At 48.4% G+C, this 27664-nt stretch overlaps 1 protein-coding gene across 1 annotated transcript in view; it reads right to left on the bottom strand.

The window, feature by feature from the left end:
• MYO18B (myosin XVIIIB) overlaps positions 1-27664 on the bottom strand; it is a 231565-nt gene that overhangs the window by 76097 nt on the left and 127804 nt on the right. The window contains exons 31-33 of the mRNA XM_064577697.1: positions 27395-27505; positions 23030-23134; positions 15308-15460 (exon numbers count right to left, since the gene is read on the bottom strand). Of these exons, the coding sequence (XP_064433767.1) occupies positions 15308-15460; positions 23030-23134; positions 27395-27505 (369 nt within the window). The remainder of the gene's footprint in view (positions 1-15307; positions 15461-23029; positions 23135-27394; positions 27506-27664) is intronic.

Below are 27664 nucleotides of genomic sequence, written 5' to 3'. Positions count from 1 at the left end.
GGAAAGGACTTGCCCACGGTCACGCAGCTGGTCCGCAGAGAAGCCTGGCTGGTCCAACTCCAGAGTCCAGGCTCTTTCCTGCTGGGCTCCACTGCCCCTCCTGGAAAGCCACTCTCTGGAAAGTCTGGACCACATGGGGAGGACGGATTATGATAAAGAGAAAGCTCAGTTGCAGAGCGAATGGTTAACTCAGTGGCTTGGTGCTATCTCGGGAGCCCCTCGGGGAAGTGTCCTGAGGTCCGGGACCAGGCTGGGGGCTGCAGAATGTGAGGTGGAGCAATCGGAGACAATGGACAGAACTCAGAGGTTGAATCAATCAATCAATGTGGTGACGCCAAGGACACGCGCATCATCCCCAATAAACAAGTTCATCCCCAAGGGACGAGGATGATGCGGAAACCAACACTCACTGACACTTGCTGAGTGCCAAATCCCACCACGTGTAGGGGTTGGAGCCTGGGCATGGAGCCAGACCTGGAGGATTGGCCTCTCTCAGCAGGTCTTAACCTCACGCCTCAGTATCCTCATCTGTAAAATGGGGGAGCATCACCACCATAGGATCTATGGGATCCTGCATAGTGTGTGAGTGGTATCAGGACAGTGCTCAACACTGTGCCTGGCACTGAGAAAACCCTAGAAAAGTGATGGTGGTTGTCAATGCGGTTTGTCCCTTTCCTTCCCTTAATGGCCTAAGTGGGGGCGGGGGAGTGGTTAACCCCATTGTAGAGGCCAGGAGAATGAAAGGGAATGGCAGCCGGATGAGCCGTCAACCTCCTACCACCAGGATGAGGCAGGGTCTCGGCTCCCACCATCTCAAGGAGGAGTTCCAGGCTTCCTGGCAGACTGGGGTGGGAGGGGGAGGATGCCAACCCTGGAAGCTCACAAGCCAGTAGGATCTGGTCAGGCAAGGCCAGAACCACCCCCCCACTCTCCCTCCCACTGCAGCCCCACGTTTCCACTGGGCAGGCTCTGGGCTGCTGCTGACAAGCCATCTAAATGCCGAGCTTTAAAAATTTCAATTTATTACACTTTAGGGAGTGGGAAGAAATACAGGGCCATCTCGGGCTGATTTTCCATTATGGATGACCCTCCATAAGAATAATTCACCACACGTTATTTCCATGTGGGGACTGTTTGAGTGACAATTTTATGAAGTCGGGTGGCAAGTCATGCTGGGGCTGAGATCAGACTCTTCAGGGGAGTGACCCGGCCCACCACCTCTTGGCAAACACCTTCCCTTCAGGGGGGCACTCCAAGCGGGGCAATCAGAGAGCAGAAGGGAACAGGGCAGCAGGGACTCCCCTTGGGAAGGATTATTGGGGTCTGCTCTCCCGTCCTCATAGCCAGTGTGGCTATGAGGATCCCGGGGAGGGGGGCAGGGGCGCCTCACGTCTTTCGGCTCCAAGTCACCATCCATCCGCATGGATGAGCGATCCTGGGGTCCTTTCTGGACCTCCAAGACACAGGGTGGAGAGGGTTAGGGGGATAAGTCTCTGGTGATTTCTATCTATTTCCAGGCCTGACATGTGCTGAGGATAGAGAGGTCAAGTGACTCACTGAGGGTCTCACAATTATTAAGCTTCAGACCTGGGATATGAATCCCACTCTGAGCCATTACGCTGCATTCTAGAGTAGGGGTGCCCATGGCAGATGCTTTATATGGGAAATTTTGTGATGTATCTGCACAGCATCGACTCTCCCTTCTTTCGATAGTGGCACCCCATCTTCCCTGCAAAAAAATGTCCATCCCCCAAATGTCCACGTGCTTCTGATGGAGCTGACCGCCCCCCGCCCCCGACACACACACACACAACTATCAAGCTTTGAGAAGGGCATGTGATTCCGCCCAGCCAATCAGAGCACCACTTCCTGTTGGCCAGAGGGCTTCGTGGTGGGATAATAGCCTGGCTGATGCCGGGAATTTTGCTAGGACTACAGAAACAAAGTTTGTTCTTTGTGTTGCAGGATTAGCTTAGAGTGTCTGGTGGCCCTCTTTCTAGCAAGAAAGAAAAGACTGCCTAGACTAGAAGGTGACACCAACGGTGCTCAGGCAGGAAACACATTCTCAATGACATGGTTGGAGCACCTAGATCCAGCCAAGCCTGAAGGCAGTTTTTGCCTCAGAACTTTTCAGATATTTTGGCCAATAACTTCCCTTTCCCCACTTCAGCCAGTTGGAACTGGGTGGCCAGGAGCCAGATACAGAATGAGTGAACAAATTAGAGGAGACAGGACATGCACAGTGTCAGCCACAGAGTACACACTCGAAACCACAGGTGATAGTGTTCCTTGATCCTATCCTGCCAAAGCTGTTGGATCAATGTAGCTCCATCCAAAATCCTGCCATAGAATCACAATCATTCATTCTTTATCTATTCTGTGTATGCATCCCTCCCCATAGGGGGATAAATATTGCCCCTTCCTGGTTGTTCAATGGGAAAAAGAGGAGGAAATGAGAGTTCTCCCACACCGACTCTATGAGGCACTGTGGGGGTCACTCAACGTTCATAATCACTGTGGCCCACAGCAGCCCTGCACAGCAGGAATCAGCCCACGTCATGGTACAAAAGAGGAAACTATATGCCGGGCAGGGGAAGGGACTTGCCCTTCAAGTCAGTGGGACTCCAAGCCCTTGCTCTTCCTGGGCCCCCACACAGCCCACTCTGCACACAAGTCTTTCCCCCCTGCTGAGTTCATTCTCTCTGCACCATCCCCCTCCGTTCATTCCCCCGGAGGGCAATTGAGATTCACATCACATAGACATCAACTACAACCCGATGAATAGCATTACTTTCCCATGCAAAGCCATCTGCCTGCTTTAAATACCTGGCGAAATGTTTGCTTTGGACTTACTAAGCTACTAGATGAGTGGGTGAGACATATGGAATGAGGCAGGGAGAGGGAAAATGCTGGTATTTCAGCGGAGCGATTAGAACGCTGATTTCTGGGTCTGGCTGAACAACGTGGAGGATTTAAGGACCCGTCATCACAAATGCCATGGGGAAGCACTCTAAGAAATGGTGTCACTGGTGGGCTAATCTCAACACATTCCAGTCCTTAACATCCCATCAGGGCACTCAGAAGAATTAACCTTCAGTAGGAGGGCCTTCCCTGAACGGAATTATCACCATCTCAAACTACAGAGGGTCCTGATATCGAACAAACTTATTAAATGCAAACATACTAAAAATGTCAGGCCAGGTCCACCAATGGTCTATCCGGCTCAGAAGTCTGATGACAGTGACCCCAAGGGGAAATTTCCTAAGACCATCTGGCGCTTACTCTCTGTGGCCTTGATGAAACCATTTGAGCATCTATTAACCATTCCATCGTTTTCCTTACCTTGTGCTAGAGGATCATTATTTATTGATGCATCGAAATGCTGAGTATTTACTGTTTCCATCTTCTTCAGAGTAAAAATAATCATTATCAGTAGTGGGATAATCGTAACCACTCTCTGGATGCTTGCCATGAATATGTTATTTGCAACACGTAACAACTCTGTGACGTAGATACTTTCATCACCGTTTTATCGATGAAGAAATTGAGGCTCAGAGAGGTTAGTGAACTTGTCAAGATCACACAGCTTCTCAGCGGTGAATGGGGCCAGGACCTGAACTGAATTTTATTTTATTTATTTATTTATTTATTTAAATAATTTTTATTTATTTGACAGAGAGAGAGATAGCGAGAGCAGGAACACAAGCAGGGGGAGTGGGAGAGGTAGAAGTAGGCTTCCCGCCGAGCAGGGAGCCCGATGTGGGACTCGATCCCAGGACCCTGGGATCATGACCTGAGCCGAAGGCAGTCGCTTAACGGCTGAGCCACCCAGGCGCCCCTGAACTGAATTTTAAATCCACCGCTTTTTCTTGCAAGCCCTGTGGCATGGGCTTCCCACCTGCTGAGTAAAACAGACCTCCTTTTACTTGTTTTCAGTCTCTTTCTTTGAGGGTTTAAAAGTCCTTCCTCGGTGACAGACGGTAACTACACTTACTATAGTGAGCCTTTCATGACGCACAAATTGTCGAATTGCTACATTGTACACCTGAAACTAATACAGGATACTAACATATATACTAACATAATATACTACTATTGTATGTCAACTCTACTTCAATAAAAATGCAATTAAAAAAAAGAGTACTTCCTAATTTTGTCTTATAGGATCTCAGGACTGCTCAGGTACTACGTGACTGAACAGACTTTAAGAATTTCCTTCCACACAAACTGAGGGTTGCCGGAGTGGGGGGCGGGCTGGGAGGGATGGGGTGACTGGGTGATAGACACTGGGGAGGGTATGTGCTCTGGTAAGCGCTGTGAATTGTGCAAGACTGTTGAATCTCAGATCTGTACCTCGGAAACAAATAGTGCAATATATGTTAAGAAAAAAAAAAAGAAGAAGAAGAAGAAGATAGCAGGAGGGGAAGAATGAAGGGGGGGAAATCGGAGGGGTAGACGAACCATGAGAGACGATGGACTCTGAAAAACAAACTGAGGGTTCTAGAGGGGAGGGGGGTGGGAGGCTGGGTTAGCCTGGTGATGGGTATTGAGGAGGGCACGTTCTGCATGGAGCACTGGGTGTTATGCACAAACAATGAATCATGGAACACTACATCTAAAACTAATGATGTAATGTATGGGGATTAACATAAGAATTAAAAAAAAAAAAAAAAAAGAATTTCCTTCCTGGCTTCCCTCTGGTGGCAGTGGATTTGGAGAATACTGAAGTTCTCCAAAGAGAGAAAGAAAAACAAACAAACAAACAAACAAAAACAAACCTTGGGAAAGCAGGATAAAATACACATAAAACACCCTCCCTGTTCCCATTCTACCACGCCCCCATTTTTATCATATTTCCAACACCCCGTTGCCCCAGTGCCCCATGGCTCCCCTAAATAGCGCAGTGGCTGAGTGCCTCCCTGTCTGTCTTCTTGCTAGATGGCAGGCGCCCAGAGGCCACCTGGAGCTTGCTCTGGGTCCTCACATGGTAAGGGCTCCACGACGTAACACTGAGGGATCCAGGGGAAAAGGGTCAGCTCAGCGAATCACTAACATGTCCCGGTCGGGGGGGCTGCCTAAGTCTGCAGCCCACGCTACCTGAGCCAGCCCCGAACACCCCCTTGGAGGGGAAGCCACCCGATGCCTGGTCACTCCCCAGCTCCTCCTGAGCACAGGTCTCTGACCCAGACATTGGCCAGTGTCCAGACAGCCAGCTCCACAGGAAGGACAAGGGGCAGGCCACGTGGGCAGACCCTCCCCTGCCAGAGGAAATGAAGCAGCTAGGGAGAGTGACCACTCTCATTCCGACTCATTCAGCAAACCTCCAGGGGCTGGATCTTGAGTCCAGGGTTGAGCCTCCGGTAGGGGGGCTGAGCTTCTTGCCATCCTGTGCCACCACGCTCCCTTAACTAGAACACGCAGCTAACCAGAACACTCTTAGCCTGACCAAGTGATTTTAAATTTGGATTCCAAGATATCTAACTGAGACTGACCAAGTGGGCTACCTTACTCTTCAGAGCTTCTGTTCATAAAATGACACAGCTAAGAGAAGGCAGAAGTATACCCCAAAGTTTGTCCCCAAAGCAAGACAAAGTATTCGCAAGATACATAACTAGCAAAGAGCTTACACCCAGAGTAGCCTACAAATCACTAAGAAAAGTAGCCTACAGTTTGAAAGACGAACATATGGCTTCATCAGGCAGAAGTAGCTCTCCAAATGGCCGATCTACTTTGAAAAGGTGATCCACCTCTTCACTCGTCAGGGAGAGGCAAAACGGAACCTCAAGATGCCTCCTCCTGCAGAATGGCTAAGATGTGAGTATTACCGGTGGGCCGCATACCCTGCTGGCTGGAGTAAAAGCGTCTACAGACAGTTGGCAGAACCATGTGGCTACCTCCACCACAGTTAAAGAACATGTGTACCATGACCCAGAGATACTACACTTCTAGGTCTATACCCTACAGAGATGCACACACGCACGCCTCCCTCCCAAATAAAATAACACGGGGAAGAAAACGTGCACCGTAGCTGTATTCCTAATCATCAAAATCTAGGCACAACCTACGTGTCCATCAACAGCAAAATGGCTCAATCATGACACAGTCTCAGAAATAGCAAGGAAGATGACCAGCTACTACTTACAATAATATCAGTAAGTCTTGTATGCATCAATGGAGAAAAAAAAAAAGGCAAGGCCCAGGCCAGAACAAGTGGTTGGTAAGAATTCATTTGAGAAGCAACATGAGCAGATAATCGAGAAAAGGCACTCAAGCTAGCATCTGGCTCATCACCTTCTCCCCTAAACCTATGGGCACCTTCCTTGATCTTCCTCACAATCACTCAGTGCTAGCAACGCTGATCCTACGATGGGCCACTGCCCCCCGTTTGTCTGGGACTTTTCTGGTTTTAAAATCAGAAGTCCTATGTCCTGGGAACACCCTCAGACCTGCACAACATCCAAAGGTTCTGGAATTACAAAGACAAGGGGTTAAAATTCCAGTTTCCCCGAATGGAAAAGCAAACACAACTGGCCTGAACCCTCCCAAAATGTCAGCATCTAAAAATACAGAGAAGGAGAGACTGAGGATCTACAGCATCGTGAAAACTGAATGCAAGCACTTTTGCATCCCGGGTTGGATCCTGAACATGGAGAAAAACCGCTACGAAGAACATTATTGGGGTAATAGGCAACATCTGCATCATCGGCAGATAAGATTGGGAGTCGGCAAACTTTTTCTTCAGGGACCAGAGAATAAATACGTTTGGCTTTGCAGGCCAAGAGAAAAAAAATGAAGGATATATATATATATATATATATATATATATATATATATATATAGGTAGGTACCATATTTACCTAACCACTTTAAATTGTAGCCACTTAAAAATATGAGAACAATTCTGAGCTCTCAGGCTGTGATTAAAACAAAAACCAAAAACAGACAACAAGAAACAGGCTGTTGGTTTGAGCTGGATTTGGCCTGTGGGCCATAGTTCATTGACCCCCGGATTAGAAAACATGTTATCAGTGCGAAATTTCCCATTCTGATTAGAGCAAAAGGGCATCATGTTTGTAAGTCTTTTCCCGATAATTTAGAAAAAGATAATTTGGAGAGAGAATGATAAAGCAAATGCAGTAAAATGTTACAGACTGATGAATCTAAATGAAGGCTAAACACGGATCCTCTGAACTATTCTTGCCACTTTAAGTTTGAAATTCTTTCAAAAAATACGTTATTTAAAAAAAAAAAACAAAAAAAAAAACAGTTCCTCCCCAACCCTGTGACTTTGGGCAAGTCTCCTGTATGCTGAGCTTCCTCCTACATACAAGGAGCATAATATTAGCTGCTTCCCAGGGAGATTCAGGGCCCATCCTGTGAGTCCCTACTCATCCGCAGAGCACCTGCGGTTTGCAGACCCACTCCTATACTCTGGCCCCAAATAGAAAAGGCCATGCTCATGCGGTGTTCACTACATTCAAGTGGTTGAGGGGCTCAAATTAAGTCATGGCATCTAAGTGCTTGGCCCCATGTCTGGTACAACGTAAACAACGGTTGCTTGCCATCAATATCCTCATTGCTTTTTTTTTTTTTTTTTTAAGATTTTATTTATTTATTTGACAGAGAGAGAGAGAGAGTGCATGAGCAGGGAGAGGGGCAGAGGCAGAGGGAGAAGCAGGCTCTCCACTGAGCAGGGAGCCCGATGCGGGGCTCGATCCCAGGACCCTGAGATCATGACCTGAGCCGAAGGCAGACGCCTAACCAACTGAGCCATCCAGGCACCCCAATATCCTCATTGTTAAGATGACTATGATGGCTAGGCTGCTCTAGGGCCTGGCCCTCCACAGCGCTCAATGGTAACAGGTCCTTTTGGGGAGACGTATAGACATCACTCCCTGCCTATAGTGAAACCAGCCATCCCCCACTTCATTTATAACAGCACTGGAAGTGTCAATATTTGTGGGGTGAACAGGCCCTCGATAACCATGTTCTCACCCAATTACACTTCAGTTTTTATCTCCTCTGACAGGAGGTTATGCTAATATTGAATCAATTCACTCCCACATCATCTTTAAAAAGGGAAAAAAAAAATAGTCTTCAAATAAAATACCCAGGCCACCTTTCCTGTGGTTCCTGGCTGGAGAGAAGCGTTCCAAAGGTGCTCACTCACACAAAAGACTCCCATCAGAGTCATCTTCCCAGAGCAGATTCATTATTTTCAATGTCTCATGGAAGTATGGGTGACACGGGGTGACAAACGTCCTGTCTAAAGGCACTGGGGAGGAGGCAAGTGTTATCAGTCTTCCGAGCACTAGCAGTGGGAGCTCGGGCTGTTGCCTGACCACGGCTGGGAGTTCATCATGTAGACGACACACCAGGCCCAATGGGCCAATCAGAAGGAACACAGAAGCTGAGCCTACAGGAGCATCTGGGGCTTTCCAAAGGGGTGTGAGGGCCCAGAGGGGGCAGAGGGCCAACAGGAGATACATTCGTGGTCTGACGTAGCACATACTAAACTCATAGCTACTGAAGTCTGTGGGTTCAACTCCCATCTTCATCTCTTAATGCCTTTGTGACTTTGTACAAGCCTCTTGGTACTTGTACTTAGTCCGGTCCCTGCCTTTAAAGGAGCTGGAAGGTAAACGGGGGACCCAGGCAAGCAAAGGCAGTGATTGTGAGAGAATGATGTGTACTGTTCTAGATCTAAACCCAGGAGACAGTGAGACAAGGGAAGTGGGCCCTCACACAGCCCCTGTGGGGGTCAGAGATGGCTCCCAGAGACAATACCCAAACCCAAGCTCAGAAGAGAACTAGATCTTTAGTAGGCGAAGAGGTTTCAGAGGGCAGAAGCGAGAGGGCACAGCTTGGGCAAAGGTGGGACAGGTGGGACAGGTGTGAGGGACCCCAAACTGTCTCTTAGCGGCTGGTCAGGAGTGTCAGGAGCACGGGAGCCAGACTCTGCATCCATAAAGGTCACCTTGAGGAACCCGCACTGTATTCTGAGGGCAATGGGAAGCCACTGGTGGATCCTGACCACAAAGAACCAAGACTGTACATGAATTTAAAAAATTCTCTTTCCAGGGGCACCCAGGTGGCTCAGTCGTTTGCGAGTCCAACACTTGATTTTGGCTCAGGTCAAGATCTCAGGGTTGTGCGTGGAACCTGCTTGGGATCCTCTCTCTCCCTTTGCCCCTCCCCACCCCCAAATTCTCTCTCCAAAGATCAGGTGGCAGTTAAGATGGCTTGGACAAGGCCAGAGGCCAGCAGACATGACAGAACCCCAAATGAGAGCTCCAGGTGTTGGCTGATAAGGGGGAGAAGGGAGGGGACAGACTGAGGAGCTATTTAGGGGTACGAAGACTAGGTGAGAGCTTTGCGCTCCGCAGGAAGGTGTGAACACGGCCCCCCGGCCCTCCCCGGCTTTAAGTAAGTAAATGCAAGAGCTGAGCGGGGGAAGGGGCCTCCATTTAACAAAAAGCGAATACCATATTTCCTTTGGGGAAGAGACTAAGGTCAAAGGCATGAATCAAATGAAAGGGGAAAAAAAAAAAAAAAAAGCAACCACCGCCCTGGAGAAAACATCTTCCACTTTCCCGTCGGGAGTCAGGTGCGTGTATCTGCTTCTTGCAGATGTTATTTATGCACGGTGATTATCTCAATTACAGATCTTCGTTGTTGGGATTGCTTCTGTCTCCAGATTAGTGTGTTTCCAGTGGAAACATTCCATGGGAATTAATTAGTAATTGGCTCCTAAAGAACAGGTGTCATCCAAATCCGAGCAACCCCACACGTTGCCTTGTCTACCTGTTCCGTGAGGTCTTGTGAAACTGTGTGCCCAGAAACCTGTCTCCCATCAGCCAACACCTGTGACGGGGGACACGGGAGCTAGTGGGGAGCTCTCCGTTTTAAAAATCATTGTCTTCGAGTTTCTAATTAGGTCACGGAGGCAGGATTTGGATCCTAGAGGGTCTACCTTGCCTCTAGGCGTATTCCATGTTTTATTGCAAGGGTCTCCAGCCGCAGGTGTAATCTGAGATATAGCCAAGGCTCCCCATGGAGGGAAACTGGGTGGAAAGAGCCAAATAATTCCCTTGGGGTTCTAGATGGTGGGGCAAGGGGCAGAGAGGATGCCTGTCCGCAAGGGCAGCATCCAGAGATTCTGGAAGATAATCTGTCTAAGGGAACTCTCCCGTGCTGCTGGTTCAGCCTGGCACCAGGTACATCAGGGCTTCCGCTGGGACCTGGAATCCTGACATGTCTTACAAGCACTTCTGACCACACCCATCTCTGCTCTGTAACTCTCCATGGCTCCCCATCACCAAACCATTCCTGAGCCAGCTCCAGTCTCAACTACCAACATCACCCTCTCTGCTCTTACCCCCGCACACTTGATACTCCAGCAATACCCTGTCAGGAGGCATATACTCCCTGTCTCCACGTGCCTCTATCCCTTTATGCTCTTTGGCATCCTCCCCCCAACCAGCAATTCATTTCCACCTTTAAAGAGACAGCAGAAGCCACCAGCTTCCAGGCATCCTCTTTAGCTAACCGCCACCTCCCCCTTCTCCCCAGTAAGGAGCTTATCAGTCTGCTTGGCACGAGTCTGCTCCTCGGTCTGCCTCTTGCAGACTGGGAGGGAGCCTCCTTGAGGGAAGGGACCGTATGGTCTACTCCTTATCCCCGCAGCCTGGCCTCCAATCTGTCCCAGAGTGGTGACCGTATCAGTATCTGCTGAACGCAAATAGTTCTTTAACAGGGGCATTCAAACAATTCCCTCATCCGTGCCTCTGGGTTCTCCAGCACCGAGGTTAGCGAGCTGCAAGGGCTGCTGGGAGTGTTCACTGTTCCTGAAGACCCTCGCTGGCCTGACCTCAACAGCCCCCCACAAGCACTGGGCCAGCAGGAGAACTCTCCACTTTGAGAAAAAGTCTCTGGGAGGTCACGTCACACACCAAAAGTCACAAGATTAGCAAGTGCCAGATCCAGTCCTCTGGACTCAAATTTAATTCATTTTAAAACTGCAGAACAAAGATCCGTCACACTAATATAAACTCACTGTCAGTTTTCTCATCTGCAAAATGGACACGCTGCCACCGAACTTGAAAGGGAGTTTTGAGAGATAAACGAGGCCCTCGATTCCCAGTTGAATCCTCTGATGGGATGGTTTAGAAAGGTAGATACCAGGTGCCAACCCAGACTTAACGAAAAAGAAAGAAAAGACTATCTGCGAGTGGGATCCAGAACCTGTGATTTTTAAACGGTGCTTAAGTTATCGAATGTACAGCCAAGTTTGGGGATCCCAAGACACCAAGGAAAACCCTGGTACATAGTAGGTGTTATGTTAACATAATAGGTCCAAATGTTAGTAGGAATAATAGGGATTATACCAACCAAGTTGCGCAGGCGCAGAACTGTTGGCATCCGAAGCTTTCAGACATACATTGCTGGGTGCCCTTGGGTAAGTTACTCAGATGGTTTCTTTATTGGTTAAATGAGTCAAAAATAGAAATACCCCCTCCTGCAGTGATGGTGAGCACTTGCTGTTGCCATCAGGCATCCACAAGTCCCATAGCCTTCCAACCAGCCCTAAGTTTGTCCCTTCTAGCCAGCATTCTCACCACTTAACCCAGATGACCATTTCCTCCAGCCTGGAAGGGTCCATTGCCTCCTAATGGCATCATCATCCCCTCCCCAGCCATTCTCCATACAGAAGAGCGATCCTCTAAATCGTCAATCAGATCATGTCACTCTCTGTTCGAAACCTCCCAATGGCTTCGCATGGCCCTTGGAATAAAATCCAAACCTTCTGGGTCCTATACGTTTGGGTCCCTGCCTTCTTCTCCTTCTCCCAAGGTAGTTTAGCTGACCACCCAAGCTACACGAGACCCCTTGCAAGTCCTTATTCCAGAACCTTGTTTATTTCCTTTAATACCCATATTAAGGTGTGGGATGTTTCTACGTATTTGTATCACTCTTTGCTTGTCTTCTTTGCCATCAGATGTAAGTTTCGGGGTGCCTGGGTGGCTCAGTCAGTTAAGCATCTGCCTTCGGCTCAGGTCATGATCGCAGGGTCCTGGGATCAAGCCCCGCATCGGGCTCCCTGCTCCGCGGGAAGCCTGCTTCTCCCTCTCCCGCTTTCCCTGCTTGTGCTCCCTCTCTCACTGTGTCTCTTTCTGTCAAATAAATAAACAAAATCTTTAAAAAAAAAAAAGATGTAAGTTTCATGAGGGAGGGTACCTGTCTGACTAACCATTACACACCTAGATGGAGCACATCACCTGACACACAGTAGGTGCCTCATGAATCATGAATGAGTGAAGGAAGGAAGGAATGTATGAAGTTGTTCAGTGTCCGACCCAGCACTTAGGGCACAGATGGCAGCAAAGTTAGCTCCCTCTCCCTGTCCCCTCCTGTCTGCTCTCCCCACCTCTGTCCCTGGAGCCTTCAGGTAAAGGACAAATACCTTCGCTGGGAGAGAAAACACAGTGATGCCCAATGTCATCACCGCTTTATTTGATTAGCTCTGACTCCGGCATCCGGGACACGTGTCCTGGCAGCCGAAGCAACTGTACCCTGACCTCTGGTCCATGCAATCCCATCCTTATAACGATTTCCATGACAACAGCAACAGAAAGCCAAGGTTGTGAATTCCCTTTGATAGGAGCCGGATGCAGAGACGGGGAAGAAGGAGTTTCAGAAGAATGAAGCTCTTTGATTCAGCTCGAGGCGCCTTCATTAAATACCACTATTTTTCAAGAACACACATTTTAACCCTGCAGAGGGAGGTTTCTCATGAATACTTAAAAAAGGAAGAAGAAGAAGCAACAAAACCATCATGGTTCCTTTTCAAGAACAATCACCTGTAGGGAGGGGGATGCTGGGAGGCTGTGGCACTAGGAACATTTGGGGGGAGGCAGGAAGAGCAAGGGGGCTGCGTGAACCCAATAGGCCTGGCCCCTGACCAGGGGCTCCGATAACTCTGCCCACTTGAGGCAAGTCAAAAGGCTAAGGGTCTTCCACACACGTGGACAGCCAAACAGACAGGCAAAAGAACCCCTAGATTCTACACTTAGAATCATGAGCCCTGGATTTGAATCCCAGCTCTGCCACTCAGCTGCTGTGCTGCCTTGGGCACGTCACTTTCCAGCTCTCAACAGGATTTCCCCATCTGTACAATGGGCACATATGAGAGGGTATGAGGATTGAGTGAGGGGATGCACTGAAGCCCAGGTGATTCTAGTTTCCTGACATGGCCCTGAAGAGAACAGAGTGATCAACTGTCCTGGTTTGTCTAGGGCTTACCCAGGACATGGGACTTTGAGCCCTAAAACCGGGACCATCAAGGACAAGCCAGGATGGTCGGTCACCCTAGCAGAGCATGGCTGCTAAACAAAGAAACTGCTAAAAATCAGAGAATGATGGAGACAGAAGAGCCCCTCTGAGCTTCTGGGCTATTTTCTCCAAAAACCCACCAAATTGGTCCAATCATGAGAAAAGCATCACACAAACCCAGATTAGGGGGATGCTTTCCAGGATACCTGGTCGGTACTCCTCAAAACTGTCAAGGTCATGAAAAGCAAGGTAGGACTGGGAAACTGTCCCAGACCAGAGGAGACTGGGCAGGCAGGCCAAGCAAACACAGGATCATGCCCTGGGATGGGTCCCGGAACAGGAAAAAGAATTAATGGAGAAACTCACAAAATCTGAATCAAGCCTAGAATTTAGTTTGGAAAAAAAAAGGAGGGGGTTTCTCCCGTAGGCTATAATCTCTACCTGAAATCTTTCATTTTACAGATGGGAAACTGACACCAGAGACAGGAAGTGAAGAAGCCTCTAGATCCAGTTTCTAGACTCTGCTACCTCCCGCTTCCCAAAGAGCGGGGAGCCCAACGTGGGACTTGATCCCAGGACTCTGGGATCATGTCCTGAGCCGAAGGCAGATGCTTAATGACTGAGCCACCCAGGTGAGTCAGGGAATGTGGGTTCAAGGCCCAGCTTTGCCTTTCACTGGCTGTGTGACCTCAGGCAAATCTCTCACCCTCTCTGTTCCTTCATTTCCTCATTAGGTGAGTGAGTCCATTGAACTCAACAGGCAGGCATTTATTCAGTATTTATTATGCGCAGTGAACTGGACAGGCATCATGAGACACAAATAAAGCATAGTCTTGCCATCAGGAAGTATACAGTTTTGCCTGAGAGTACAAAAAGTACAGATAACCCATCCGAGCTTCTGGGGATAATCTCTGTGAAGATACACATGCGCACAGCCCACGTGTCAGGCCTGAGGCCTCATGAGAGAAGGCCAGAGAAGGAGGAAGAAGGGAAGGCAACACTCTGAGAAGGTGAGGTGGTGAAGGCAGCGGGAAATGCCTTCCATCTCCCCACACCTGGCTTTGGTGCAAATGGTTTTATCCTCAGGAGGTGTGGGTTAGAAGCATGTGAGCAACATCCCCACTGGGGCTCTGAGCTTCCCTGCATTGTTTCCAGCTCCCCGCGGGCACAGGAAACAAGTCTTGAGTCCCCGCTCTGGGACCTCGCTCCCCAGGTCCCCCACCCCGCTGCGGGATCGGACCCATTCAACACCTCCCGCCCTGGGCCGCTCCGTCTGCACTTGGCCCAGCCCAAGCCCGTCCCACCTCTGGAGGTCCTTGGCTTCTGCCTGGCCTCACCGCCCACCCGCCTCCGGTCCTCCTCTGAGGCAGCTGGGGAGGGTGGAGCCCTGAGTTCGAATCCTGGCTCTGACACTTTCTAGCTGTGTGACTCTGGGTGGGTCTCCTCCCCTCTCTGCCGTCTCCCTCGGCTCTCCGGGGAACTCGATGGGCCATCCTGTATAGCATAAGTGGGACACGGTGGGTGCTCCTGAAGGTGACAGCCAGAGATCAACATCATTACCGTTCTAATCGGTGCTGTTGGTGGTGGTGGTGGTTCGAGCTCTGCTTTAAGAGCACGATTACTGTTTGTTTCATACTCAGCCTAGGCGGCCACGACACACATCCATGCACACACACACGCTCATGCGCCGCACGCAGCCATCCTGCCCCAGGCCCCCGATCTGCCCACGTCCTTGAGATGCATTCTGCCTCAGCCCTGAGGAAGGGAACTGAACTCGTCCATCCCTTATAAACCCCTGCTCCTCATCGACCACCTTCATGTGACCCGCCCAGCCCCTCAGTGTCTCCCATCTCCATGCAGGTCTGTGAAAGTCGGTGATGTGGCCACACCCATACCTGGGACCGAGAGCCACCGTCCCCTGGCCGGCTGCAGCATCCCCCCCAGCCTGGTCCTAAGGGGCCCCCATGACACCCACCTGGCTGTGCACTTTCTCCAGCTCCTCCTTGCTGACCGACGTCTTGCTATCCTCCATGCTCCCCAGAAGGAGCTGCACGTCTGACAATAGCGCATGAGTCCTTCTGAGGTCCCTCCGAAGACGCTTCTCCACGTCAAAGTCTCGATGGCCGATCTGGAAGCCAAGGGAAGGCTCTTGTGAGCTAAGACAGCAGAGCATTGGACAGGGTCCGAGTTTTCCAGAACCAGGCTTCCCTGGCTTCAAATCCTGCCCCTGCCTCTCACACTGTGGGACCCTGGACAAGACCCTTCTCCTCCCTGAGCCTCAGTTTCCACATCTGCAAAATGGGAATGGCATCAACCACACGGGACTGCTATGGGAATTAAGTTGGTGTTTAGCCGAAGGCCTGACTCATAGTAAAGGCACACGAATATGAGCTGCGCTCACTGCTGTTTTCACAGCCTAGAGACATCCAAAGTCACTGGGTCTTACCTTTTGCACTCGTGTCATCCATATGGCCTCTCCTCACCTTGTAAGAGCCTACAGCTCGGGCGAGGCCCTCTGGTGACCGAAGTGAGGACAGCAATTACCCAGCCGGGGCTGAGACTGGATAGGGCCGGAGACTCCTGAGGGACTATTCATGCTCTTCCTGTGGGTGCTGCATCTCTGTTCATGCAAATTCACTGAGCCGTAGAGTGGGGTACACTATGCTTCCCAGCATGTATGTTGCACCTCAGTAAATAGTATTAAAAATAGCTGTGCTGGGCGCCTGGGTGGCTCAGTTGGTTAAGCAACTGCCTTCGGCTCAGGTCATGATCCCAGGGTCCTGGGATCGAGTCCCACATCGGGCTCTCAGCTCAGCTTCAGGAAGGCTGCTTCTCCCTCTCCCACTCCCCCTGCTTGTGTTCCTGCTCTCGCTGTCTCTGTCTCTGTCAAATAAATAAATAAAATCTAAAAAAAAAAAAAAAAAAGCTGTGCTGTTTTTGGAGGTCTAAATCAAGTTTTTCTGTCCCTTGAGCTGGTCTCCTTTGCCAGGTTAAGGCGCGAGGCCATTTTCTGCAGAGGGATGCAACCCAGAAGCGAGCGCCTTCCTTCCCCCAGCATCCTGAATGTGTAGGCCTTCCAAGTGGGTAGCTGTCCAGTGACTCCTGCAGAAGCCACATCCTAGACTCAGCGCCAGGACGGCGACAACCCCCAGGGGCTGACAGTACAGGCTGAGGTGAGCGGAGTCAGGTGCAAGATTACCCCAGAGGCCCGACACGAAACACTGAAGCCCGTGGTCTCCCCTAGAAGTGGTGCTGATGGGAAAAGCACCATCTGAGCATCTCTGAAACTCGGAAAGAAATGAACAGCCCCCTTCTTGGCCTCCTCAGGAGACCAGCGGAGAGAACACGGCACCGTCGATCAGATGGGGAGTTTTCAAGAAAACGCGGTGTAGGTGTGTCAGCCATAGGACCCAATTTCTACACACCTGGATACCTATGCCTTTCCAGAACCATTTCCTGGGATGCTCCCAATGCCCTGGAATATTCTAGAAAGAAGGTGGGGTTTGGAACGGGGTGGCCCAGGTTCTAAACCCTGGCTCGCCATTTGCTAGCAGAGGGGTGTATGGCTGTGTGGGGTCACCTCTCTGAACCCAAGGCAACTCACCTATAAAAATAAGGTAAAAAAAATAAAAACTCCATCCTCCATGTTGAGATAAGACAAGGATCAGGCATGATAATGGACCAGAGAACACTTCGTATGCTGTCAAGCGCTTTATAAATATAAAGAATTATGAGTATTGTCTGATGACCTAGAACGCACTCCTCTAGGTTCTGCATTACTATTTCTCCACTCCCAGTTTGGAATTCTTTGAAAAATGAGTTGGTTCTTCAGATCTAGCCTCTTTGTTCTCAAAGGTATTGCTTTAAGTTTTAAATGTTGGTCCCATATATGTGTGTGTGTGTGTGTGTGTGTTCGTATGTGTATACATATATACATATATATATATATATAACATAATCTCACCTGCTGAGCTGAGATCAGAACTGGACATTATGCCAGGCCCTTCATCACACGTTATTACATTTAACTCCTGTGACAATCTCTTAAAAATAGACATTATAATTTCTATTGCCTTTATAAAAGCAGAAATAGCTCACATTTATAGAGAGCTTTCTAAGTGTCAGACACTGTTCTAAACCCTTTATGGGAGTTAACACGTTTGGTCCTCATGAAGAATCTATGAGGTGTGTAGTATTACAGTTCCCATTTTACAGATGATGAAGCTGAAGCCTACAGAGCGGGAAGTAATTGGCCCAAGATCCCGCCTCCACCGAGTGGCAGAGTTCGGATGATAGGAATCCAGTTGTCCTGACTGGAAAGAGGTGATTTCAGTGAAATGGATGATAAAAGAGGTAGGTTTTGCTCTTTAATTTAAGGGAAGGTGTTATGGAAACAGAGAGGAACATCAGCCAGCTCAGGCTTAGATGGAATCAGGAAGAATCTTAGGTAAGTGGGAGCCAGGTGAGGTATGGGAAGAACATTCCAAGAAGAAGCCATGCCATGAGCAAAGACAGAGGGCTGAGAAAGTCTGGTGCCTCTGGTTCCAGTGATTAGCATGAGGGCATAAAACATGGAGGTGGGGCAGATCACAGAGCAAGAGAAGTTACCTGGGGCCAGCTCATGTCTTGTGAGCAAGGTGAGACTCTTACATACTGTCATGAGAAAATGGAGGCAGAGGTGGTGAAATTGACATAGAGTAAGTGATCTACTCAAGGTGATGGCGTGGCTATGCAGCGGGGATTTGAACCCAGGCAGCTCAGCATTAGAATGCAAAGTCTTTAACCACTGCACTGTAGTGCCTTAGGGGAACCTGAATCATGATTCACTAATTCGAGCCCAGGTTCATTACCATGATTGCATTCAAGCAGCATACTCAGCATCTCTCTTATTTTTTTCTTTTTTATCTGTTCTTGCTCTTCACACATCCCAGAGTATAAAGAGCATTCATTCTCCTGCAGGGCAGGTTGGCATCAGGGACATTCCTTGATGTTGGCACTGACCACGGCTCAGATATTACCACCATCCCTGCCAGGAAGACCCTGAAAATGCTGCCATCTGTCTCCTTTCCAGAGGGATCTTTGCAAACCCAACTCACAACAAAAACCTCAGACAAGTCACCCTCCCCTTCATAATGAATTGATACAGGAGAGGAGAGCAAAAAAGAGAGAGAGAGGGAGAGCTCATTAGGTTAATGGGAAATAAATGTCATCCTGCAAGTTTGCATTCTGTAGCACAAAGATCCAAATTTAGATAAAGCTAGTGAATAATTAACCAATAAATCTAAATGATGTTTAGTGTTGTTGTGGGCAACCGTATTCAAATCTCAACTGTTTCACCATTTATCATAAAGCCAAATTGTCTGGGGCAGTTGTTAAATGTCTGTTGTCAAGGATCTCTCTGAGCACTTTAAAAATATAATCTTGAAATGCTGGTAAGGATAATCAACCACTTTATAGATGGGGAGATTGAGGCTAAGAGAGAGAATGGATAACATTCTGAAAAAAATCAACATGGTCAAAAAAACGTTGTTTCTAATTAACTGGACCTTAACCATTTTTAAGCAGCACAGTGCTAGATTTTAAAAATACAGGCTTTCAAATAATACAGACTCCATTACAAATCCACTTAGGCCACTAACAAGCTATATGATCTTGAGCAATTTGCTTTAGCTTTTGAGCCTCAATTCTATCACTTATAAGAAGGAACTAATAATACCTTTCCCACAGAATTGTTGTAAAAATCAAATACGGTATGTTACAAAAAACTACAATTAAATAGTTATCTATGGGGCACCTAGGTGGCTCAGCCAGTTAAGCATCCGACTCTTGGTTTCAGCTCGTTATGATCTCAGGGTTTTGGGACTGAGTCCCACACTGGGCTCTGTGCTCAGCACAGAGTCTGCTTGAGATTCTCTCTCTCTCCCTCTGCTCCTCCCCCAGCTTGTGCACTCTCTCTCTTTCTCTCTCAAATAAATAAATAAAAATCTTTAATATTAAAAAAACTTCAAAAGCAAGAAAGGAATAAAAGAAGAAGAAAAGAAAAGGGACAATAAGCCAACAAATACTGAACACAAAATAAGAGAATATAAATAACTTCACATATATCAGTCATTGCACTAAATGTAAATGAATTAGATTCTCCTATAAAAAGTTTGAGACTGGGGCGCCTGAGTGGCTCAGTCGGTTAAGCGGCTGCCTTCAGCTCAGGTCATGATCCCAGAGTCCTGGGATTGAGTCCCACATCAGGCTCCCTGCTCAGCAGAGAGCCTACTTCTCTCTCTCCCTCTGTCTCGCAGTTTGTTCTCTCACTTTCTGTCAAATAAATAAATAAAATCTTAAAAAAAAAAAATTTGAGACTAAAACACTGAATTAAACAACACACACACACACACACACACACACACATTTGGAAAGGTTGAACATGAAGGGATTTAAAAAAGGTCTTGCCAGGGGTGCCTGGGTGGCTCAGTGGGTTAAGTGTCTGCCTTCGGCTCAGGTCATGATCTCAGGGTTGGGAGATCGAGCTCCATGTTGGGCTCCTTGCTCAGCGGGGAGTCTGCTTCTCCCTCTCCCTCTGCCCCTTTCCCCTCTTGTGCTCATGCACTCTCTCACTCTCTCAAATAAATCAATAAAATCTTTAAAAAATATATAAATAAATAAATAAGGTCTTGCAGGCAAACTAACTAAAAGAAATCAAGCAAGGGTGCCTGGGTGGCTCAGTCGTTAAGCATCTGCCTTCGGCTCAGGTCATGATCCCAGGGTCCTGGGATCGAGTCCCACATCGGGCTCCCTGCTCTGCTGGAAGCCTGCTTCTCCCTCTCCCACTCCTCCTGCTTGTGTTCCCTCTCTCGCTGTGTCTCTCTGTGTCAAATAAGTAAATAAAATCTTTAAAAAAAAAAGAAATCAAGAAAAATAAAATAAGGCAAAAATCATTCAGGAGAAAAGAGGGACCATATCATAATCAAAGGAACAATCTGCTAAGGAAATAAAACAATAATAAACTTAGATGCACCTAAAAACATAATCTCAAAATATATACATGCTCTGGAGAAACTCTTGCCCATGTGCACAGTGAGACATACGTAAGAATAGGCAAGGCAGTTTTATGTCTTAGAACAGAAACAACTAAATATCCACCAGCAGAAGAATGGAATTAAAAATAAAAAGAATATTGTGTAGCAGTTAAGATGAATGAATTAGGGGCGCCTGGGTGGCTCAGTTGTTAAGTGTCTGCCTTTGGTTCAGGTCATGATCCCAGCGTCCTGGGATTGAGCCCTGCATCGGGCTCCCTGCTCCGTGGGAAGCCTGCTTCTCCTTCTCCCACTCCCCCTGCTTGTGTTCCCTCTCTTGCTGTGTCTCTCTCTGTCAAATAAATAAATAAAATCTTTAAAAAAAAGATGAATGAATTAGAGTTCCACATATTATCATGGAGTGGTCTCCAAACATGGTACAAAAGGCAATAAAGTAAGTTGCAGAATCATGTTACTGTATGTGGTTAAAGTTCAAATACATATGCCAGGGAATTCCATACTCCAACCACAGGATGATAGTCTCCTCTAGGGAGCAAAGAAGAAGGAAGGAGGAAGGAGGAAGGAGTGGGAGCTTTAGGAATGGAAACAAAGCCGCCAACACAGCGAGAGCAGGAACACAAGCAGGGGGAGTGGGAGAGGGAAAAGCAGGCTTCCCGCAGGGCAGGGAGCCCGATGTGGGACTCAATCCCAGCACCCTGGGATCAGGACCTGAGGTGAAGGCAGACGCTTAACGACTGAGCCACCCAGGCACTCAAATGTTAAACAAACATTTAAGTGTGTTTTCTTTTCTTAAAAATATCTGAATCTGATACCGCAGATTTTTAATTTATGTGAACCCTGGGTGCTTGGTGCATAAGCATTGATTATATTATTCATTCTACTTTTCCCTGTGTTTGGCAAATGTCTTAATAAAACATTAAAAACTACCAAATGTGATCATTTATTTAAAGGTTTCAGCTTGGTGGCTAACATGAAATTAGCATTTTATTCATTTCAAGTCACCTTCTGTTTCCACAGAAAATGTTTCATTTCAGCAATATCTATAAAAACCTTTCTTTACTGGATTACCTACTTTGTTTCCTCCAGTGGACCATGCTGAATAGAATGCCACCTTCTCCCGGTGACTTCCCACTATCATTCTAGAATCAAATATTGGGCTGGGCTCTCTTGCACTGATGCTAAAGAAAGAGTAACCCCAATGGCTCTGCACTCAATGGCCTGGTTTGCTTGGCTGAGATACTAGAAAATTCAGAGCAGGAAGATGATAAAGCTTTCCTGTGGATTCCTTCAGCTTCCAACCCAGACACTCAATGCTATGGTGGTCCTGCTCTAAGATTCACTCACTTAATCAATTAAAAAAAATACAGGGGTGCCTAGGTGGCTCAGTTGGTTAAGCATCTACCTTCAGCTCAGGTCATGATCCCGAGGTCCTGGGATTGAACCCCGCATCAGCCTCCCTGCTCACAGGGAGTCTGCTTCTCCCTCTCCTGTTCTCCCTGCTTGTGCTGTCTCTCTCTCTCTGTCAAATAAATAAATAAAATATTTTTAAAAATACATAATGAGCACCTATTTGTCTAATCGCTAGGGCGATGGCTTGAAGAAGGGTCCACATTCCTTTGTGACCAGAAAGAATAACTCTGCTGATAGACAGCGAGATCATTGCTAATTAAAAGACAGTGCATGCCCGTTAAGCAAAGACCTTAAAATACACTCCTGTGAGGCTTTAAAAGAAATTATCGAAGCCACAGGCATCTCTCCGATGTTGGGGTTTCATGTAGTGGCAGCACAGGCAGGGCAAGGAATATCTGGGCGATGGAGGAGCGCTTCCTCTCACCTGGGAAATCAGGAGCTGGTGCTGGGCTCTGCGGGCTGCTTTATTTACAGCCGTGAATTTTTTGCAAAGACGGAGGTTAATTTTGTGCTCAGGGGACATTTGGTCATGGCTATAGACATTTCTGGTTGTCACAACGAAGGGGGGTGGTATGTTGCTGGTATTTGGTAGGTGGAGGCCAGGGATGCTGCTCAGCATCCTAGGGGGCATGGGACCGCCTCCCTACAGCAAAGGACGATGTGGCTTGAAATATCCACAGTGCCGCAGTTGAAAACCTTGGTATACAGCCATGGCAACCTCCCCGCAGGGCTCTGCCCTCCAGAAGCTCAGAGCAGTTCATTAGCTCACCCAAAGCCATGTAACAGAAGTGGCCCCAGCGAGGGTTTCAAGCTACATTTGCTCGACTCTGAGCCTGACTGCCTCTAGCAGAAGTCTTGTTCTCACGAGGCCAGCTGTGAACACAGTCGCCATTCACATTCACCCCCTTAAAGCTAGGGCTGCTTACCCTCCCTCCCCGACAGTTGCTGAAGGCAAGGCGACCTCGTCTGTCCCTTCTGGCTAGGCGCACTCTGTTTATTCTCGTGGTCCTTCCAAGAACCCTGCTGTGTGTGGACCCCAGAAGGTCTCCTTTGAAGAGCAGTGAGTGTGGACAGGGCTGCAATTGATGGGCCAGAGGGCACTTGGGAGGACCTGGTGGAGGCTGGCTGAACCGACTGGCCTCTGGCTTTTCCTGAGGACTTACTGAGCTGTCCTCCCCCTTGGATCCATCTCTCTGAACAGCGCCTAGAGGCAGGGAATGTGTTCTCCCAAATGCCTGCTGGGGCTTCCCTCTTACCTGATCACAGAGGGTTCCAATCAGGCCTTCCAGATCCTGCTTCTCGTGGAGGACCATCTGCTTCTCCTCGTATTCTTGCTCCAGCTGCATTTCGAGCTGGCGGAGCTGCGGGCACAAAGGGCAGATGCAGACATAGGCTAAATGAGCTCCATCCGGACAAAACCCACAAGACAGGGAGACCATCTGGGGGGGGGGGTGAGATATGAAGCTCGCAGCCCCTTGCCCTGTTCCACAAAGGCCACCCTAGCGATTAGGAAGTGGGTGTCTCTGTTGGAGAACTCAGAAGCCTAAGAACTTGGGAGCCCGACAATTATGGGGACAGCTGGCCAATGATGGGGAGTCCCCACCACTCACCGTGAAGCCCTCGCCCCCCCAGTTCCTTGCCCACTCCCCAACAGCTGTTTCCTTACTATGCCATGACCTTGCCTGAATAGTTGCAAATCTTGGCACTCTGACTTTTTAAGGCTCTGGGCAACATTATACCCAACATATTAAAATGTAGCCACCTTCTTTATCAAATAGACTGTGACTCCATTAAAAAAAAAAAAAAAAGAGGAAGAAGTTTGCATTTGCCATTACTCGGTGTTGTGGATTACATGTTCAGGTCTCTCCCAAATACCTATGTTGAAATTCTAAACCCCCCTGTGCAGTATTATCTGAAGATGCAGGCTTTGGGAGATAACTGGGTTTAGGTGAGGTCCGGGGGAGTGGAGCCCCCATACTGGGATCAGGGCCTTTCTAAGAAGAGATCCCAGAGAGCTTGCTTCTTCTGTCTCTCTCCACCACCTGAGGACACAGCAAGAAGGCAGCTATGTGCAAGCCAGGAGGAGGGCCCTCACCAGAGGCCCAGTCTGCTGGCACCTTGATCTTGGACTCCCCAGTGTCCAGAACTGTGAGAGATGAATGTTTGTCCTCTCAGCCCCGGTCTGTGATACTCTGTTATAGCAGTCCAAACAGACTAAGACATTTGGCTCCGGGCAACTCATTTCATTTCATTGGCTCTGATTTCTCTAATCACCCAGCAAAGGCAGGTGTTCTCCACTAAAGTGAATACCCCACGATAACCCCTTTGCACACCCTCTTCCCCGCCAGCCCTTCTCCTATATGCTGCCTTGCCCACCCCTTCTTCCTCCCTTTCCATGCTGTATCAATTACCCTATTGCATAGGTGGGCAAACTGAGTCAGAGAGACGTTCTAAGGCCCCTACTCCTAAATCAGTTGCCGCTAAGAGCAGTTAGCGTTCTACCTCCTGACACTGGCTCTTCTGCCACCCCAGACAGCCATCACCATTCCCACCCAGGTAGCTGAAACCATTGATTTCCTGCCACAGCAAGAGATAGATGGAGCAGAGCAGGCGCTAGATGAAGTCCAAGTGTCTGCCATCAAGAGAAAAGTACCTTTCTCTGACCTTGCTCTCTCCCTTTATAAATCTGTCCATGCAAACACCTCAGGAGGGCCTGGGTCACATCTCCACCTTATCGGGGCCCTGGCTCAGGGCACTCATGATGCTTTGAGACACTTTTAGAATGCACCAGAAGTTGTGCAACCTTCACACAAGGGCATAGGGGCAGGGACAGAGGGCTTCCATCTCCTGGCCCATGGAGGGCAAACTAATGATTGATGGCCACTTACGTAAGAAGCAAGTCCATTTCAAAACTTTAAGAGTGAGAGACACAAGGCCCTCTGCTCATATCTGCTTTTAGAGTGGAGGCTGGCAAAGCTAAAACACATTTTGAAAAATACACAAAATAATAAAGACTCTGTATCAAGCCAGGCAAAGTTTTCTGGAGTGTGTTCTGCAGGATGGCTCCCCATGGCGTGATGGGTACGTAGGTGGAGGAAAGTCCATGCTAGAATGAGTGTGGGAACCACTGAGTTAACGGGTTCTTCAGTGCAAGACTTATCAGAGCCTTTGGCAAATTCATGTGCAGGAAGCACTAGGATGCGGCATTGCCCAAGGCTGACTTCTATCAATGCTTCCTAAAATGGCCTTCCATGGTCTAAACATTTGCAAAAGAAAAAGAATTTAAATCTAGCATTTTCAGTGAGAGACTGGGCTTGGGAGTGAGAGAGACCTAAGCTTCAAGTCCTGGCTTGGCTACTTCCCCACTAGGTAACTTTGGGCAACTCACTTCACCATTTTGAACTCTGGTTTTCTCATCTGTGAACCAGGACCACAAACCTCACAGAATCCTTCAGAGGAGCAAGGAAGCGGATGGACAACAAGAACCCATCTGGGTGCACGGTGCTCACTGGGTGTTCAAAGAATCCCATTCATTTCTCTCAGATATGTAAGAACGGAGAAAAAGCAGAAACTGACCCCTCGATGCAAACTCACAGCACTTTACAGTTTACAAGCTACTGCCCATTCTTTTATCTCCTCTTCACAATAGCAGAGGAGGACAGAATATTTTCTATCATTGCTTGTATGTCTTAGATCAGAAAATGGAGTCTCAGGGAAGTTCTGAGACTTAACTCAGGGACACACAGGTCTGGATGAGTCCAAAATCGTTGACTTTCTTTCCAACCCTGGGGAGTTTGGGAAGGAATGTGCTTGATTCCTCGGGATGAATCCATGTAAAGCCCCAGAGGGACTGAGCTTTAGGGGTACCCCAAAAGGAGTATTTGAAGAGCAGGACAGGCAGCAGATGCAGCAGCATCCACCACTAGGGGGTGAAGATTGGGCTCAGCTCTCAAACACTTCCCTGGAGTAAGGGCAGGGTACCAAGGCAGTCTGATCTGCCCGAAGATGTGCTCAGCGAGACTCCCATCTCCTGCCGAGGTTCTGACAATCACCAAGACGCCCTTAAGTCCTGCCCAGGAGGATGCTTGGCTGTGGGCTCTGCAGGGCACCAAGGCCCCATGCCCTCCTTCTCTTGGATGGACGAATCACATCCAGGAGCAAGGGAACCACCCGGCTGGTTCATTGGCTCTTCTGCAGGGCCCACTGCTGGAAATCCACTATTGCTTGTAATTTTCCAACAAACAAGGATTCCATTACAAAACTGCTGCAATGTTTCCCCATCTGAGATCTCCCTGAGTCTTCACTGTGACCCTGCAAGTAGTCACATTATCCTATCTTACAGATGAGAACAGTGAAGCTTATTAGTAAGGTTGTGTGGTTCCTCCAATAGCCCCACACCTGGTAGCTGATGACATTGAGACCTGACCCAAGCATGACTTGACTCCATGACTCCAATGAAAAGCAGTGACATTGGCTTTCTTGTGTGTCTTATAAACAGGCTCTGAGTGACCAGCGCTGGATACAGAGCAAGGAGTCCAGGAACAGCATGGACTTAAGTAGCAGTGAAGGCTTTTAAATCACTTTCCCAAGATGGCACCATTGTTAAGGTGGAAGGGCAGAGATCCAAACCAAGAGTCTGGGAATTCCAACACCCAGGCCCTCAAGCCCTACAGCCTAGAGGTCTCTGCAGACAGACCGCTGAGGGAGCCTGTAACAGGAATCAGCTTTGGAAAATGCTACTCCACCCCTTCTTGGAGATCCAACTGCCCATGAGATGATGAAGGACCTGGAGGGGTCCCACAGTGAGAAAACCTGTTCACTGAGCCATAACCCACAGCTTTCCAGCCATCCCACTTAAGAGATGCATCTTCTATTCATATCAATCAATGCATCTGTAAGGATGTTTATCTCGGCATTGGTTAGGGTAACAGAAAATCCGAAAATCCTCAATTCCCAACCACAGGGGACTTGTTGAAGAGATTACAGCACATGCCTAAGGTGGACTGCTTTTAAAGCTCTTAAATATGTAAGTTAGATCTGTATTTACTGACATGGAAAAAGGCCCAGGACACACCGCTGAGGGAAAGAGAGCATGACCCCATTTAGGGAAAATGATATCTCAATAAATATGTATGCGTGTGTGTACAACGACAGAGAGCTATGAAATGACTTTTAAAATAGTAATAATGATGGTTTCTAGGTGGTACGATTGCAAGGATTTATTGCTTTCTTACCCACTGTTTGAAATGTCTGCAGGAGCTTGGATGAAGTGTAAGAAACTATTTGCAAAGGAAATAGCCCCAAGAGACTAGTCCCCTCCTCGAAACCTGTTAAGTCCTTACTCAAAGTATACAATTACATGGCATTATGGGCTTTTGGCAAAAATCTTGGGGTGCTGATGCTTGACAGTTCCAGTAGCTTCTGGAAGTTCTAGGACCATATTTAAGATAGGTATTTCTGCTCTAGCACCCCTGACAGCTAAGGTCTTCGGTGGTTGCAGGAACAGTTTGTCCCCAGGCCCTAGAATCCACCCATCTCCCCGCCTCCCACGCAAAGGAAGATGGTACCAGGACCAGACCTGCCAGGGCCCAAGGGCACAGTTCTGTTTGCTGTTCACATACCCGCTTCTGGCAGGACTGGCGGACATCTTCCAGCTCCTCTTCCTGGTCCTCACGATCCTTCTGGTGCATCTGCTTCATCCGCTCGATCTCCAGCTCAAACCTCTGGCGGAGCTGGGTGGGGGCGGACAGCAAGGACAGAGGCACATGAGGGCGACCCACACCAACCATGTCAGACTGGTTATCCCCCCTCCTGCGTTTTTCATTTCTGGAGTGCGGGGAGGAGAGTCAAGTCATCCCCCAGGCACCCACCCAGGAAGGTCAGAAATGATG

This window comes from Mirounga angustirostris, unplaced genomic scaffold, assembly GCF_029215605.1.
Source record: "Mirounga angustirostris isolate CCGP_5_RB_7025 unplaced genomic scaffold, mMirAng1.0.hap1 SCAF_14, whole genome shotgun sequence".
In the NCBI taxonomy this organism is placed as follows: Eukaryota; Metazoa; Chordata; class Mammalia; order Carnivora; family Phocidae; genus Mirounga; species Mirounga angustirostris.
The sequence above is the reverse complement of the archived record's forward strand: the minus strand, read 5'-3'. Positions and strand labels throughout refer to the sequence as shown.